This window comes from Grampus griseus (assembly GCF_964374135.1).
Source record: "Grampus griseus genome assembly, chromosome: 2".
Classification (NCBI taxonomy): Eukaryota; Metazoa; Chordata; class Mammalia; order Artiodactyla; family Delphinidae; genus Grampus; species Grampus griseus.
In genome coordinates this window covers 84420986-84439224 of record NC_139018.1, presented here as the reverse complement: position 1 = coordinate 84439224, position 18239 = coordinate 84420986, and the positions used below count along the sequence as shown (strand labels likewise).

Genomic DNA, 18239 nt, shown 5'->3' with positions numbered 1-18239 from the left:
TCAGAATGGATATTAGAGTTTATAAGACAAAAGATAATAAAACAATAGATAGCATGCTTTGTAGCCCATAATTATTCTTTTTTTTTTTTTTGTATTTTTAAAAATTGAAGTATAGTTGGTTTACAATATTGGGTTAGTTTCAGGTGTACAGCAAAGTGATTCAGTTATATATATATTTTTTTCAGATTATTTTCCATTATAGGTTATTATAAGATATTGAATATATTTCCCTGTGCTATACAGTAAACCCTTGTTGCTTATCTATTTTATGTGTAGTAGTTTGTATCTGCTAATCCCATACTCATAATTTATCCCTGCCCCCCTTCCTTTTTGGTAACTGTAAGTTTGTTTTCTGTGTCCATAAGTCTGTTTCTGTTTTGTATATAGATTCATTTGTACTATTTTTTAGATTCCACATATAAAGTGATTTCATAATAATATTTGTCTTTGTCTGACTTACTTCACCAAGTATAATATTCTCTAGGTCCATCCATTTGCTGCTGCAAATGGCAATATTTCATTCTTTTTTATGGCTGAGTAATATTCCATTGTGTGTGTGTGTGCACGCGTGCGTGTGTGTGTATACATATATCATGTCTTCCTAAACCATGTCCATTGATGGTGTAGCCCATGACTCTTTTATTTTTTTCAAGATTTATTTATTTATTTATTTATTTATTTAGGCTGCGCTGGGTCTTAGTTGTGGCACACTTGATCTTCGTCTCGGCATGTGAACTCTTAGTTGTGGCATGCATGCAGGATCTAGTTCCCCGACCAGGGATCAAACCTGGGCCCCCTGCATTGGGAGCACAGAGTCTTACCCGCTGGACCACCAGGGAAGTCCCCATAGCCCACCATTCTTAAGGGGAGGACTGAAACGGGGGTGATGGTGGGGCGACAGACGGGGTTCTGCGATCCTGGCTCAGTCTTAGCCGTGAGGCCTTGGGCAAGTCATTTAACTTCAATGGAGACTCAGTTTCCTCACCTATAAAGATAATAACAATACCAGTGTATTAGAATGATGACTTTTTGTGTTCCCTATCTGGGTCACAGAAGAAGAAATTCCGAATCTACCTTATCTGACAAATTTGTATTGTTCAGTCTCAGGTGGAGCCATGACTTCATCTGAAAAAACTTGCCCTGTCCCAGAGGAAGATAATTATAACACTAGTGCACCCTTGCAGAGCATTCTCTCTGTACCGGCACTATTCTGAGCATTCTCCATAATTCATTTAATCCTCACAACATTCTATGAAGCAGGTACTATTTTAATCAATCCCATTTTACAGACAAGGAAACTGGGGCCCAGAAAAGACAACAGTTATTAAGGGACACAACCCGGATACCAACCCAGGTGCTTTGGCCCAGAGCCCACGCTCTTAGCCATCAAGCTATCTTGTCTCTTGTTAACAAAAGCGTAATTTGCAATAAAGGCAGGGAAAGGAAGTTGATTGAGAAATACTAGCTTTATACAAACTTAAATGTGAACAAAACCCGGTACCTTTCTATCAGCACTTTTACAAAAAATAGTGAAAGGTGATTTCATGGTGGTTTGGAAAATCCTGCTCTGTTTCTAGTTTCAATTGCTGTGGTCTTTCTGAAGAGCAGGTTGGACCTACTAACAGGAGGAAAAAGAGACCTAGTTAGGGAGACCAGCCCTCCTGGGTTTAGCACTGAAAGTTCTGTGTCCCAGGATACCCCCTAGTCCTGGTCACCCTAGGCTAGCTGTTCCCCAGTGAAATAACCCCGAAGGAAAAGAAAAGCTGTGATGTGACCTGGATTGGGCTCCTGCCTCCCTCTCCAGCTCATTTCTCACCACTCTCTTCCTTGGCCAGGCTGAGATAGTTTTAGTTCCAAAATGGACCAGACTCTTTCCCTTCTGGGCGTGATTCCTGCTGTTTCTTCAGGCTGTTTCCAAGCCCTCTTTGCTTGGTTCACACTCACTCCAAACCCAACCAGACTGATGAAGTTCAGCAGGTACACACCGATGTGGCCACACCAGTTGTTAAAATATCCACTTCCAGGACTTCCCTGGTGGTCCAGTGGTTAAGAATCTGCCTTCCAATGCAGGGGACGCAGGTTCGATCCCTGGTCGGGGAACAAAGATCCCACATGCATGTCGCAGCTAAGTTCACGTGCTCTAGAGCCCATGTGCCGCAATGATGTGGCCAAAAAAAAAAAAAAAACCACTTCCCTGAGTGTACCCCTCCCCATCACTCTTCCCCAGGAGCCAGCCACTAAAGGGTTAATATCAGGCACACTAAAGATCTTCTAAAAAGCTGCTCCAGCACAAGGACTAGCATCTCTCTGCAGCCATACCAGTTGTTAAACAATGTAAATATCATCCCTGATTAAAACTATGTAAAATGTGAATTTATATAAGCAATGCCAAGAAGAGAATTTGGATGTCATTATTAATTGAATGCTTGTTTATTGGGTCCTCTTTTTGTAAAGTTGCTAATGTTCATAATGATCATCCTCATCATCAAAGGAAAACACACACTCTAGCGTTAACCCCAGGGAGTTGAGTGGACCTCGGTGGTCTCAGGCCCCAACTTCTATTCAAGAGGAGGCTTTGGGCCAGTGGAGCCAGTCTTTGAGGAGAAGTAACTGAGGATTTGGCTGAACCCAGGGCTTTGCCATTTGGACAAGTGCTTGTGACATCAGGGGAGGTGGGGCTGCCTGCTTATCAGTCTCTTTATCATTTGGCAAATCATGCCTCCCCATTCATTTATTCATTCCACAAAGAGTTAATAAGTACTCCTAAGTGGGATGCCACTGGACTGGGGCAGTAAGAGCCAGAAGTTGTATGAGACCCTCCCTGTTCCCAGCTGCTTGAAGTATATGATATGCACACAGGAAACACATAACGTTCTCAAAGTGAGAGAAACAGACAATGAGTTTAGAGAAGGGAGGTTAATGTAGGGTACAGCGAGGTGGGGAAAGAGGTGAGGCCTGTTTTGTTCATCCACATGCACTCAGCACTTTCCACAGTGACTGCCCCACAGTGGGTTCAAAAAGAACCTCATGGAATGAAGGAATGAATGAGAACAAACTATTCATAATTCTGCCATTCAGAGGTAGTCATTGACATGTTGGTGCATTTCCTCTTTTTTTTCTAAATATACGACAAATATATTTTTTAATTTCAGTAACTTTGTAAAATTTATTTATTTTTGGCTGCGTTGGGTCTTCATTGCTGTGCGTGGGCTTTCTCTAGTTGTGGTGAGCAGGGACTACTCTTCGTTGCAGTGCACGGGCTTCCCATTGCTGTGGCTTCTCTTGTTGTGGAGCATGGGCTCTAGGTGCACGGGCTTCAGTAGTTGTGGCTCATGGGTTCTAGAGCGCAGGCTCAGTAGTTGTGGCACACGGGCTTAGTTGCTCCGCGGCATGTGGAATCTTCCCGGACCAGGGATTGAACCCGTGTCCCCTGCATTGGCAGGTGGATTCTTAACCACTGCACTACCAGGAAAGCCCAGTAACTTTTTTTTGGTGTAAAATAACATGTTCATTGTAGAAAAAGGAGAGAAAATGATGATAAAGCAACATAATATTAATTGCTAACATGTGTTTAGTGTTCATTATATATCAGGCTTCCCACCCAATGGCAATGACTTTCCACATTTTGGTCTATGTCCTTCATATAGGACTCTCTTTTATTCTAACTATACACTTTAAAAAAAAAATACCTGGGCTCAAACTGTTTATATAATTCTGTATCATTTAACTTTTTTTTTTTTTTTTTGCGGTACACGGACCTCTCAGTGTTGTGGCCTCTCTCGTTGCTGAGCACAGGCTCAGCGGCCGTGGCTCACGGGCCTAGCCGCTGCTCCGCGGCATGTGGGATCTTCCCGGACCGGGGCACAAACCCGTGTCCCCTGCATCAGCAGGCGGACTCTCAACCACTGCACCACCAGGGAAGCCCTAACACTATTTTTAACATTTCCCTACATCATTGGAAGTTCTCTTAAGGATTATTTCAGTGGCTATTTATCCCATCCTGGGGGTATACTGTAATTAGAGGCTGTGGGATGCCAGCAGGGACTTGTACAGTCTATCCAATGGCAAACAGGGATTCACTATAGGTTTTTTAGTGGGAGGGTGACAGAATAAACTTGTCTTAGGAAGATTGAGTACACTAGAAATGAGCAAAACAAAGCCAGGGAGGCAGGCAGGAGGTGATTTTTTGGGCAAGGGATGCTAAAAGGAAGAGGGGTGTCAAGTACTTCACGAAAAGGACTGAGGACAGAGGAGGATGGAGAGGAGGGAGTCCAACTGCATTGGAAGGTTTGGAGAGTATTCGGCTCCAACTCCTTCCAATTCATTAGCTTGAGAGAATTGTGCTACGTGGTCAGAAATAAGGAAGTTAGAAGGGGAACTCTGTTAATGAAAGGAGAGGGGAGTTCTTTTACATGAACGTTTTTAGCTGGCAACTCCTGAAGGCAGTTAAAAAAAAGAAAAGAAAAAGAAAAAAATACTGGCCAGGGCTTGAGTGCAGAGTCTGGGCAGGAAAGAGTTGTCTGAGGGGAGCAGTAGCAGTTGGGATCAGGTAGATGGAGACGGGGTGGAGAGAAAGACAGGGAGAAGCAAAGGCTAAGCAAGGCTGGATGCGGGACAGTGGGCAGGGCAGGGCCAAAGCCCCAGAGGCAGCCTGATCCTAGAGACAGATGGCATGGAGGGGCTGGAGGGCTGACTAGCAAGATCCTGTTCCCCTGGCACCAGGAGGCTGACTCAGCCCAGGCCGCTGACTTTGCCGCCAGCTCTCTCCCAGGACACAAGTACACCGAGTAGAGAAAAACCCAATTAATTAACTGGAAAGCCTGGTGAGTGTGCAGCCTAATTATTGTATTATCATCAGTATGTTGGTAAATAAGTAGTGTTCTTCCCAGGTTTATTGAAGTATGATGGACAAAGAAATTAAGTGTTAGATATAAAATTCTTTTTCTTGCATCCTCTTTTTATTTCAAAGCTTTCTGACCTGCCCATTGAGTCTCTGGGCTCCTTCTGAGTCGCAAGCCTGATTCGGAGGCTTTGGAGTGGAGTATGCAGAAGAAATAGAAAAAGACTACATGAGGTGCATTTCACTCACAAAGAGCCTGTGCACTGAACTTTTTGAGTAAACTCTTTCTTTTTTGTTAATCCCTTTTTCAGCAATAGGAAAATCACGGTGGTGGGGTACGGGTAGATTTCTTTTAGTTTATTCTTACTGAGTTGAGGTTTTGCTGTAGGTATTCCAATGTATGCAGTAATTTTAAATAAGATATGGGCTTAACAGAAATGCCTAAGAATTTGACCATACCTGAGTGTGAACCTGTGGATTGCTGGTTCTGGGACTGTCTGCCGCTTACTAGCTTCTTTGATCTTGAGGCTAGTCCCCTAACTTCTCTGGGCCCCTGTGTACTCCCCCAACACCCCTCACAGACCCCAGCAATTGCACTTGGGTACCATGTGAGATAGGGCAAACTAAAGCACTTTTACAAGTCTAAAGCTCCTTACACCTTGTGTTGGACACTTTGGAAACAAAATGTTATGACTGCCGTGATTCAATGTCAGGGCCATGTTTTAGTTTAGTTTTGTTTTTCTGCTAATTAAAACTATTTTATTAATCTTACACTCTCCCTAAGCTAGCTAATTCTTTTTAACTTAGGGCTTAGGTTTTTGGGGGTTTTTTGATGCAGTTGACATACAATATTACATCAGTTTCAGATGTACTACATAGTGATTTGACATTTGCATATGTTATGAAATGATCACCATAAGTCTAGTAACCATCTGTTGCCACACAGTTATTCCAATATTATTGACCATATTCCTTTTACATCCTCATGGCTTATTTATTTTATAACTGGAGGTTCGTACCTCTTAATCCCCTCAGTATTTCACTCCCTGCCACCCTCCTCCCTTCTGGCATCTACCTGTTTGTTCTCTGTAATTACGACTCTCTTTTTATTTTATTGTTGTTATTTTTTTAAATATTTATTTATGTATTTATTTATTTGCTGCACTGGGTCTTAGCTGCGGCATGTGGGATCTAGTTCCCTGACCAGGGATCGAACCCCGGCCCCCTGCATTGGGAGTGTGGAGTCTTAGCCACTGGACCACCAGGGAAGTCCCTATTTCGTTTTGTTTTGTTTTTTAGATTCTACATATAAGTGAGGTCATACGGCATTTGTCTTTCTCTGACTTATTTCACTTAGCATAATACCCTGTAGATCCATCCATGTTGTGACAAATGGCAAGGTTTCATTTTTTTATGGCTGAGTAATATTCCTTTGTACATATATACCATATCTTTATCCATTCATCTATCATGGACACTTAGGTGGTTTCCATATCTTGGCTACTGTAAATAATGCTGCAATGAACATTGGAGTGCATGTATCTTTTCGAGTTATTGTTTTTGTTTTCTTCAGGTAAATACCCAGAAGTGAAATTCCTGGATATGGTAGTTCTATTTTTAATTTTGGGGGGAACCTCCATACTGTTTTCCATAGCGGCTGCATCAATTTACAATCCAATTGATAATTCACAAGTGTTCCCTTTTCTCCACATTCTCACCAACATTTGTTATTTGTTGTCTTTTGATGATAGCCATTCTGACAACTGTGCTTTTAATTTGTATCTCCCTTATGATGAGTGATGTTGAGCATCTTTTCTTGTGCCTGTTGGCCATCCATGTGTCTTCTTCAGAAAAATGTCTATTCAGGTCCTCTGCCCATTTTTTAGTCGGGTTGTTTTGTTTTGGTTTTTTTCTTCGTTGAATTGTATGAGTTCTTTGTATATTTTGGATATTAACCCCTTATCGAATATATTGTTTGCAAATATCTTCTCCCATTCAATAGGCAGTCTTTGTTTTGTTGATAGTTTCTTGCCATGTGCAAAAGCTTTTTAGTTCGATGTAGTCCCATTTGTTTATTTTTACTTTTGTTTCCCTTTCCAGGAGACAGATCCAAAAAAATATTACTAAGACCTATGTCAAGGAGCATACTGCCCATGTTTTCTTCTAGGAGTTTTATGGTTTTAGGTCTTATATTTAAGTCTTAATCCATTGTGAGTTTATTTTGTATATGGTGTGAGAAAGTAGTCCAGTTTGATTCTTTTGCATGTAGCTGTCCAGTGTTCCCAGCAGCATTTTTGAAAAGCTTGTCTTTTCCCCATTGTATATTCTTGCCTCCTTTGTTGTAGATTGATTGTATAAGCAAGGGTTTATTTCTGGGCTCTATATACTCTTCCATTGATCTATGTGTCTGTTTTTGTTCCAGTACCATACTTTTCTTTATTAGTTTTTTTTTTAATTTTTAAAATTTATTTATCATTTATTTTTGGCTGTGTTGGGTCTTTGTTGCTGCGTGTGGGCTTTCTCTAGTTGCGGCGAGTGGGGCTACTCTTTGTTGTGGTGCGCGTGCTTCTCATTGCAGTGGCTTCTCTTGTTGCGGACCACAGGCTCCAGGCACGTGGGCCTCAGTAGTTGTGGCACAGGGTCTCAGTAGTTGTGGCTCACAGGCTCCAGAGCGCAGGCTTAGTAGTTGCGGTGCACAGGCTTAGTTGCTCTACAGCATGTGGGATCTTCCTGGACCAGGGCTCCAACCCGTGTCTCCTGCATTGGCAGGTGGATTCTTAACCACTGCACCACCAGGGAAGCTCAGTTTTTTTGTTTTTTAATACACTTTATTTTGGAACAGTTTAGATTTAAAGAAAAATTGAGAAGATAGCACAGGGTTTCCCTGTATCTCACACCCAGTTTCCCCCATTATAAATATCTTACATTGTATGGTATACATTTGTCACAATTAATGAACCAGCATTGGTATATTATTATTAACTAAAGTTCATATTTTATTCAGAATTCCTTGGTTTTTACCTAATGTCCTCTTTTTCTCCCAGGATCCCACCCAGGATCCCACATTACATTTAATTGTCATGTCTCCTTAGGCTCCTCTTGGCTGTGGCAGTTTTTCAGACTTTCCTTGTCTTTGATGATCTTGAAAGTTTTCAGGAGTACTGGGCCAGCATTTTGTAGAATGTCTCTCAGTTGGAACTTTTCCGATGTTTTTCTCATGATTAGGCTGGAGTTCTTCAGAGGTAAAATGTCATTCTCATCACATCACATCAAGGGTACATACTATCAACTTGACTTATCAATGTTGATCTTAATCTTGATCACCTGCTTGAGGGAGCGTTTGTCAGGATTCTCCACTGTAAAGTTATTTATTTCCCCACCCTTTTCAGACTGTCCTCTTTGCAAGGAAGTCACTATACACAGCCCACAAGATTGCTGGTTTACACTCCTCCTTGAGGGTGGAATATCTACATACATTATTTGGAATTCTTCACAGGAGATTTGGCTATTATCCTCCATTTATTTATGTATTCAATCATTTATATCAGAATAGACTAGCAGCTATTTATTTTATACTTTGGGTTATAATCCAATACTGGTTTATTTTGTTGCTCCAATTGTCCCAGATTTGGCCTTTGGAAGCTCTTTCAGTTGGCCCCTGTGTCCTCTAATTTATCTCCACCTTCCTGTTGTTTTGTTTGTTTGTTTAGCACTTCCTTACTTTCTGTGCTACAAAATGTTCCCAGGCTCCTCTTGTATATTTCCTACTCCAATCCTAAAATCAATCATTTCTCCAAGGAGAAAGTCAAGGCGTCGTTTTAGTCTTAGCAAATGTGTATCTGACTGGAAGTTGGGACAGACAATCCGTCAGGTGGGCAGGAATAAGACTCAAGCCACTCTCGGGAGGGGACTCTCCCAGCAGCAACAGCCAGAATTACAAGCCCTTAGCTGAGAAATAGATGACTCACCAGCTCCCCAGGTTGTCTCCTCCCTCCCCCTCTTGCTGACAAGACTGTCCCTAAACTAGCTCTGACAGAACGACCTAGGTTCGAAAGTGTCCCCACCCAAGGGGCCAGTGAAGAATGGCCTGTTGCAGGCCAAGTTAGGGCTTTAACCATAGCCAGCTGATACCTCCCCCCATTTGTGTATTTGTGTATTATTTATACCCCTTCTACCTGCAGAAAGAATTAAACAGGATTACCCTCAAATTCAGCTACAATAAAACTATTAAAGCTTGAGTAAAAGGACAAGAGTGCTGTGAAGAAGAGAGAGAGAGAGAGAGAGAGAGAGAGAAAAAGAGAGAGTGTGTGTGTGTGTGTGTGTGTGTGTGTGTGTGTTGGGTGTGTGTGTGTGTGTTGGGTGTGTGTGTGTGTGTGTGTGTGTGTGTGTTGGGTGTGTGTTGGGTGTGTGTGTGTGTGTTAATTTTGTCCCAGACACCTGGGCTGAGGCAACTTCCCCAGGTTCCCTGAATAACAGATTGCTAGCACCAGAAGGACTTTAAGAAATAAATATGCTTCACCTGGCATTTTATAGCTGAGATGGAGCAAGTGATTTCTCAGGAATCACACAGCTAATGAGCTGAAGAAGTAGGAATACTGGGGCACGTCTCTTGATGTCTAGGTCTTTTCAAATCCCCATTCTTGCCTCCCTTTCCAGGAGAGCAAAAAGAATAGCTTTTAGACCTCCTGGGTTATACAATGGCAAGACAACACTTTGAGGCTTCTTTCACTTGCCAGATGAATAAACTTAGGTGGATGTGTCTGAGAAGTCACTGGGGGCTATAGTTAAGGGTTATTAGCATCCCCAGACACTCGGACATAGGGAATGCAGGATGTAGACATTGGGATGCAGAAGTGGATACTGGGGATCCTACCATTTCCCCACAGTCAAGCTTTAAATGGTTAAATCAGCAATGTTCTAGTTGTCCTCAACTTTTGACCAACAGTGGGGGGAAAAAAAGAAAAATAAATAAAAACCAGGGGTCCTGAGACTTTTTTCAAGAGATTTAGAGATTTTGACTTAGGGATTTTTATACTACCAACTGTTTAAGAAATTGGATTATCTCTTTTCTTTAATATTCACTGCCCTATCTGCCTCCAACACTTTCCCTTCAACAACTCATGAATGAGGTGTTTTCAATGATCTTTGTGTAGGCTGAGATCTTTGTACAGGCTTGGAATTCAGAGAAAGGATTCTGGGCCTGGTGTCACTTGGTGTGGCTGCAATAAAGAGATGAAATTAGCATCAGGCTATTTTTCACTTGCTCTCTTGGTGACCTTCTTAGGGCTACCTGGGATATCTTGTCTCTGTCTGTAAACTCCTAAGGCAAGGACAGTGGGCGGCCCAGAACAGCGTCAGCAAATAGTTAATTACTATGTGCTTTTGATGATGATGATGATGAAGATAATATTAGGAACTTTGGGGATTTAGAAAATATTCAGTTGGAGGACTGTCCTTGAAGATCCTCCCCAGCTAGCTTCTCCAGCACCCTGAGTTCCTTTAGAGGAGCAGAGTGAAGGTGTTTAAAGCCTGCCTTCAGGCTGAGTCTAGAGGATGCTCTTCGGTGGAAGGGGGTCGTTACATTCCTGCCTGCTGAGTTCACGCCTGAGTTTATCTTCGGCCTCTTCATGATCTCTATATTTTTAAAAAATAATTCATTAATTAATAAACTTATTACCCAGACTTTTTTATACTCGTACAAACATGTCTAGTTTCTTGTTTTAATTTGAACAAAGGTTTAATTTGAACATGCTGCATTATGTGTTCTGCAATTTGCTTCTTCCTCCTAACAATAAATCCTGGATATCTTTCTCTGCCAAGATACCTAGATCTGCCTCATTTGGGCGAGTCTTTGTCCTCGTACCTGTGTGATTCTCCGAGCGTCATTTTTTGGCCTGCCTCTCTTTCTCGGGGTGTGAGATTGCCTGACCTCTTGCGGTACGCTGCAGTGGGAGGTCCTAGAGGAGGCCTGGGGGGTGGGCGGGGCCCGAGGCACGCATGGGATATGCAGATGAGGTAGGCGGGGCCCCCACATATACCCACGGTTAGCTGCTGGCGTGTGAGCCGGGTCTCGGCAGATTCAGTCAGAGGCAACCTACGGACCGTGCTTCACCGAGCACAGCGGAGCCTGGTACCCGGCTGTCCCGGGAGCGGGCCATGCCCCCGCGGGAGCTAAGCGAGGCCGAGTCGTCCCCGCTCCGGGCCCCGACCCCTCCGTCGCGGCGGGGCAGCGCGTCCCCAGAGCTGGGCATCAAGTGCGTGCTTGTGGGCGACGGCGCCGTGGGCAAGAGCAGCCTCATCGTCAGCTATACCTGCAATGGGTACCCCGCGCGCTACCGGCCCACAGCGCTGGACACCTTCTCCGGTAATTTCAACGGCCCCGGCGGCCGCGTGGCCGGGGGTGGGGTTGTGCACCCGGGGCTGGGGCTGGCGCTGAGGCGCCGACTGCACTGAAACCGCCGGGGAGGCTGACGGGAGCAGGCCCCGAGGTGGCGCTGGTGAGGCCTGGTGGGATCCTGGACGCTGTAACTCAGACTTTCCCCTGCTCCTCCTCTGCAGTGCAAGTCCTGGTTGACGGAGCCCCGGTGCGCATTGAGCTCTGGGACACAGCGGGACAGGTGAGAGGAGTCGGGAGCGGCCTCTGCTGGTCTGGGGTGAGGGGGGCTGGAGGCTGGGAGGACCCCAGATCCATCAGGAATGGAGAAGGCCTTGGGCCCTTAGTTACGAGGCTCAGTCTCCAACCTCAGGTGACAAGCGGATTCCCGCGTCCAGGGGCAGGGAATAAGCCTACTAATGGCCTGGCCTTTCCATCCCAGGAAGACTTTGATCGCCTTCGCTCCCTCTGCTACCCGGATACGGATGTCTTCCTGGTCTGCTTCAGCGTGGTGCAGCCCAGCTCCTTCCAAAACATCACAGAGAAATGGCTGCCAGAGATCCGCACTCACAACCCCCAGGCGCCCGTGCTGCTGGTGGGCACGCAGGCCGACCTGAGGGACGATGTCAATGTACTGATTCAGCTGGACCAGGGAGGCCGGAAAGGCCCCGTGCCTCAACCCCAGGCTCAGGGTCTGGCCGAGAAGATCCGGGCCTGCTGCTACCTGGAATGCTCTGCCTTGACGCAGAAGAACTTGAAGGAGGTGTTTGACTTGGCCATTCTCAGTGCCATTGAGCACAAAGCCCGGCTGGAGAAGAAACTGAACGCCAAAGGTGTGCGCACCCTCTCCCGCTGCCGCTGGAAGAAGTTCTTCTGCTTTGTTTGAAGAGCTGTGGCAGCAAAATGATCAGTAGGCCAATGGCCACAGACTTCTAGAACCTGGAGCACGGAGCCTTTGAGGGACCTGCTGGCAGGGCCACGTCACCCCCGTGGGACTCAGTTCCCATCTGAACACTGTGGCAACACAGCCTCCAACTGCCCACTCTTATGTGCCAGGGTGAGCCTAGGGCCTGGAGGAGGGAAGGCTCTGACTTGGATTTCTGTGGATTTCTCTGACTTGGATTTCTCAAGTACAGAGAAATCCCAGTACTTTGATTTTCATGGGATGATCCTAACAGTGTCAGCTCCCTCCAAGCAGTTTGGGATCCAATACCCAGTCTCTTCTCATGGGCCCTCAGGTCAATCTGGCTGAATTAGGACCACTCCTGGTGGTCCCCACCTGCTCCTTGGCACAGGGATGAGGAAGAGCCTGGGGAACAGCTGGGCATCTAGGAGGGCTGGAAGGCATCCGGCCCTGAACTGGAGAGAAGTTTAGGATGGATTGGGTAAGACGGAGGTCAGTGAGAGATTGAGAGGGGTCCGAAAGTAAAGGCTTGGAGCCTTGGGACTGGAGGCAGGCTGGGGAGGAGGAGGCAGACGAGAGGGCTAGGCTTGGAAGGAAGAAGAGAAAGAAGGAGAGCAGAGAAGTGGGGCAGCTGAGGAGCAAGGCTGCCACCTGGGCTGTCCTCAACCCCCAAGGCCAGGGAGGGTAGGGCTGGTCCCTGGGAAGAGCTGGGTCTCAGTGCTCCCTAGGCACTGCCCAAACTGGCTAGGCCAGGAGTGGGGCAGGAAGTGAGAGACAAGGCCCAGCAAGAGGAGGGGGAAGAGCTGCAAATTGGAGCCTGAAGAAAGAAGGGGCTTTCTCCAAGGTCACAACCTAGAAGATAAGGCAGTGCAGAGTCTGCAAATAAAGCCTTAAGTTTCTGAAGCTGCTGTCTGTGTCATTTCCTGCAGGAGTCAGCACACTGGTCCCTCAAGGCCCAACAGTTTGGATGGAGGCAGGTTGAGTACCAAAGGAATGAGGCTAGATCGAAAGGTGCGGGCTGGACTAGATGGGACAGTGTGATGGGAACTGGACTGGGGGGGTGGGTTGGGGGCTCCCCGCTTGGGGCTTAGCTGGTTCCCAGGAAAGCTAGCGTGGGAAGCAGCCTGGAAACGGGTTTCCCCAGGTGTCAGCGCCAGAGCTGCTTTCCCATGACCTCACCAGGCGGGTGGTGCCCCTCCCCTCTCCTCCTTCCTTCTAGAGCACAGTGTTCAGCGCTGGGCTCTGGGGCAATCCTGAGCCTTCTAACCTTCCTGCTCTGATCCTTCCAACAGTCCACAGGGCCCAGGGTCTCAGGTTGGAGTGGCCCTCTGGTTCAGACCCTGAGCATGAAAGGACCCCCATATACAGCTTAAACCTCAACCACTGGCCAAACTTCTTGGACTTGAGTTGGTTGGACCCAGTCTTCAGCCTTAGCACTCAAAGTCCACATAAGGACCCAGTGAAGGTCAGGATGCCAGTTGTCAACAACTTAAATAGAAGATTGGTCCCAGAAATCCTTTGAGAGTGAGCATTCATTGGTTGAGGACTTGGAGAGGAGCAGGGATCCAGAGAACATTCCCTGGAACTGGAGCTGGAAGGAACTTTAATGGGCACATTTGTGGGGGGCGGGGCACCACTTTATTTTACCCATCAGGAAAGAGGCTAAGAGAAAAACGGTAATATCGCAAGTGAGATATTGTTACTAAGTGGCTACAAGAGCACTTTGCAAACTCCAGAGTAGGTACATGGGTAAGTGTTATTCGTGTGGAGAGGTATTTCCTGGGACACCTGGAACACCTGCTAGGCAACTAATGGGCCAGGTGAGCACTCTGTCCCTGCGCAGCTCCCTCTGCAGGAAGTTATGTATGTGAGAAACAGCATATGGTTGAGGGACAGAAACCCTAGCCAAGTGAAACCTCAAATAATCCCCAAGTTTAGTTTTACCCAAGACTGTCCAACTTCTGTCCCACCTGGGCCCACCCCCCAGAACTCCAGCCACCTGTCTCCTTTTGTCCCCTTGCCCCCTCAGGTGGAGGTGCTGAGCTGCACCATTGCAGACAGGTCTTGATGGGGGTCTCACACCCCTTCTCCGTGGCCTGCCGTTACCTCAACCCAGCCTGACACACTCCCTTCCTGGTTCAAGTTCAGGCTCTAGCATCAACCATGACCTTAGGCATTTTTTTTTCCTTCTCTGTGCCTCAGTTTCCTCATTTGCAAAATGAAACACTCAAGGCTCTGGATTAGAGGTTTTCAAACTGCTCCAAGGGGACTTAGAGGTGCCATGGGTCAGGGGAGGAAGCCTCATTAGGTGATCTTTGGGCCGCCCCACCTCCAACTACTTCCCTAATTCTCTAATGGTACCAGCACATCCATGTTATTATGTCTCCTCTCCTGCTGGGTCACTGAGCCTTATTAGCCTCGCTCCTACATCTCTGCCACTGCCATTTCCCACTCCAGTCCCCCTAGTGCTGCTTCCTTATCCTCTGGCACCTGCCTGACTCAAGACTGTTAGTACCTCTCATTGCCTGCAGTGAACTCCCAGCTTCTCATTTAAGCACTCAGGACCTCAAATCTGACACCAACCCGGACAAGGCCAGCTTGTCCCAGTGATCCCCACTCCCTGATCCCCAATAATTTTTTACTTCTGACTCCAAGTCTTTGCTTTTGCCAAATCCTCTAGAAAGTGCCCCCACCTCCCCCCACCCCCGCAATCCCCCAGATGCGCTGTTTCTCCTTTAACCATCTTCCAATCAATACTCCCCTTCTCCAGGACCTGTATTACTGTCCGCACTGCTCTCTTGGCACATTGAAGGGACACCGAATTTGGTCACTTGCTCAGGCTACATCTCTCCAGCTAAACAGACAGAGAAAAAGTCCTACTCATGCCCATGTGCTCCCATAGGGTCTTGAGCTCAGGCAATGTTTGCTGCTGGCCATTAAGTGCCTAAGATAAAAAAGCCAAGCAGGGCTTCCCTGGTGGCGCAGTGGTTGAGAGTCCGCCTGCCGATGCAGGGGACACGGGTTCGTGCCCCGGTCCGGGAAGATCCCACATGCCGCGGAGCAGCTGGGCCCCGTGAGCCATGGCCGCTGAGCCTGCGCGTCCAGAGCCTGTGCTCCTCAACGGGAGAGGCCAAAACAGTGAGAGGCCTGCATACCGCAAAAAAAAAAAAAAAAAAAAAAGCCAAGCAGTGTGCCCTGTAGGGGATCCTGAGGATAAAGTCCATCTCCAGGTTTGTGTCACTGAGGCCTGAAGACAGCCCTAAAGAGCAATGGCTTGCTGGAAAGGCCCTCTGAGGCACGGGGGCCCAAGCCCGTGCAGAGCAAAAGGGATTTACCTCTGGTTCCAAAACCATTGTCTCATTCTGCTTCTGTTTCTCTCTATAATGTGTCCTCTCTCTACTTTTCTGGGACTGTTTTTACCTCTTTATCTCTCTTTCATTTGCCTCTTTTGCCCTGCTTTCTCTGCTCTTGAATCTAAATTTAAAGGAACATTGATTATAGTAAATGGATAAGTGTATGTTTCTTACATTAGTGCTTATTAATGTAAATTATTTTTAATATCTCTGTAACCAACTCTTAGCTGATTTTTTAAAATGTCTGTTTTCTTTTTCCATAATAAATGCTTATAGAAAAATTGGAAAATCTGAAGAACTAGAAGATTGAAAATGTACTAATAGTCTTTTTTTAAATTTTATTTACTTATTTTTGGCTGCATTGGGTCTTCGTTGCTGCACGCGGGCGCAAGCTACTCTTCGTTGCAGTGCGCGGGCTTCTCATTGTGGTGGCTTCTTTTGTTGCGGAGCACGGGCTCTAGAACGCAGTCTCGGTAGTTGTGGTGCACGGGCTTAGTTGCTCCGCAGCATGTGGGATCTTCCTGGACCAGGGCTTGAACCTGTGTCCCCTGCATTAGCAGGTGGATTATTAACCACTGCGCCACCAGGGAAGCCCAGTAATAATATTTTGATGTACTTCCTTTCAGTCTTCTCTTCTATGCATATTTTTGAAATATTTCTTGTGATTATGCTGTATATACAATTCTGTATTTGGGTTTTTTTTTTTAAACTTTAACCGTTTTTTCATGTCATTATTAACTCTGACCAGAATCTATAACCATATATGTATGTTTGTTTCCTATTTCACCCTGACCATAATTTCTTCAATTAGATCCCCAATTGGGGGCATTTAGGTTGTTTTCCTTTAAATAGTTTTTTTCTTTTATAAATGAGACTATATCCACAGTTGATTATTTTTTCCACCATGAGTTGGTGACCATCTACAGAAAAAAATGTCCTTCATCTTTGGCCTGGAGACAGGGCCCCCATATAATCCCAAGTGGCACTTATGAGGGAACTTGAGTTTCTGTGTCTGTGTGACTCGTGGGGGGCTCTTTCTGTTGGTGCATGACTAGCAGATTGTGGGTGTTCAATAAATACTAACTGATGACAAGGTGTGTATATATGACATATTGGTTTTCATGTACATTCCTCTGTGTCCCTGTTTTTGCTCTTGTGTATTTCAAGTGGGTTTTACCTTTGTGCAAACCTCTGGATCATTCCATATATGTGCAAGTCTGTGTATCCATGTCTGTAAATGTGGGTGTCTAGGTGAGATGTGTATAGCTCTGAACGTGTATGTCTGTGTAGCCACACAATGTCTGCCCTTAGGAGTGTGTATTATACACAACACTATGTGTGTGTCCGGGTGTGTGAGTTGATCTCTGTGCCTGTGGGTGCACATCTGGGTTGGACCTCGTTTCTTGGGGGCTGTATGTCTATGTGTCTGTGTGTGCCCAGATTCAGTTCTGTGTGGGTCTGTGTGAGGGGTCTCTCTCCACGTGCATCTTTGTTCTGGGCATGCGTGCTAGGCCGGTGTGTAAGTGTGTGCACACCTGAGGGAGCTGGGCCTGGCTTGCTTTCCCCCTGGGAGCAGAGTGGTGCCCAGGGCAGAGGTGACACACCCTCTGAGCTCTTCATTTTCCTGGGAACCAGCCTGGGAGAGTGAGTGAGACCGAGAGTAATCTGCGTCAGGAGCACCGGCCCCTTTTGTAACCAGCCCAGGCCCCAGGCGGGAACCAGGCTCTCACAGGTCAGACCTGCCCACTGTGCCTGACTGCCGGGAAACCCAGCTCCCAGCAGGGCTGCACTGTCAGCGCCCTCCTTGGGCCTGGGCCAAATCCTCCGGGGAGCGGAACTCAGCCGGCCGAGGAGCCACATTAGTCACGCTATGGCAACAGTAGGGAGTGACTTCCCAGGCCTGGGCAGTGCTGGCTGTCCCAGGAAACCACCGCTTTCTGTCCCTGTACGTGGCAATGCTTAGGCAGCCTGGTCTCCTCCATTATCGCCTTCCATTCTTACAACGGAACTTCAAGATGGGCCAGACAGCTCTTATTAGCTCCAAGTTTCAGATGAGGAGACTGAAGCACAGAGCCACACGACCAAGGTGAAGCAGACGGGGCTTGCACCTGGGTCCTGACCCTGGGTCCAGGCTTCTTTCTGCTGTGTCACCTGGGGGGTTCTGCCCCCTAGAAATGGATCTCTCAGAGGGCAGGGCTGGGAGGCATAGTTTACGGGACAGATTAGGTTTTCCTAGGCTTGGGAGCAGGGCAGAGGGAGACAGGGCTGGAAGTGAGGAGAGATGTTAGCATTGAACCAGGCCTGCCCTCCTAGTGGAATGTTCTCAAGGCTTCCTCCACTGAACAGATTTGTTCCCTAATTGGGATGACAATGGAATTCATTGTCAGACTCAGGATGGTTTTAAGATTGTATGCGAACTCTATTAATAACCTGGGTTTATGGTCACCCCACACATAACCCCTCTGGAAGGCAGAGCCAGTCACTGGCCTCCTTGACTGGCCAGCTCTGTGGCTTCCTTGACCCCTGCCTGCACCAATCTGCTGCTGTCCCCAGGTGTCCAGATGACTCCCTGGCCCCTTGGCAGTGAGGGGCAGCAGGGGAGCCTTGGGCGCTGTGCTGCATAGGGATTCCCTGAGGCCCCTTGAATCTGGCAGAAAAGCAAGTAGCCTGACCCAAGATTAGTTTCCCCCTCAGATCTGTATTCTCTGTGACCATGTTCCGCTGCCTCTGCCCATCTTCCATTCCCCACCCCCAGGACCCCGCACCAAT

The 18239-nt window shown here is 46.8% G+C and overlaps 1 protein-coding gene across 1 annotated transcript; it reads left to right on the top strand.

The window, feature by feature from the left end:
* Positions 1-10996: 10996 nt before the first annotated feature.
* On the top strand, positions 10997-12952 carry RHOV (ras homolog family member V; the record flags this gene model as incomplete). The annotated part of the gene is made up of 3 exons (XM_082649085.1): positions 10997-11204; positions 11399-11457; positions 11656-12952. The coding sequence occupies 3 exons, from the start codon at positions 10997-10999 to the stop codon at positions 12097-12099; spliced, it is 711 nt and encodes a 236-aa protein (XP_082505211.1). The 3' UTR covers positions 12100-12952.
* Positions 12953-18239: the final 5287 nt, after the last annotated feature.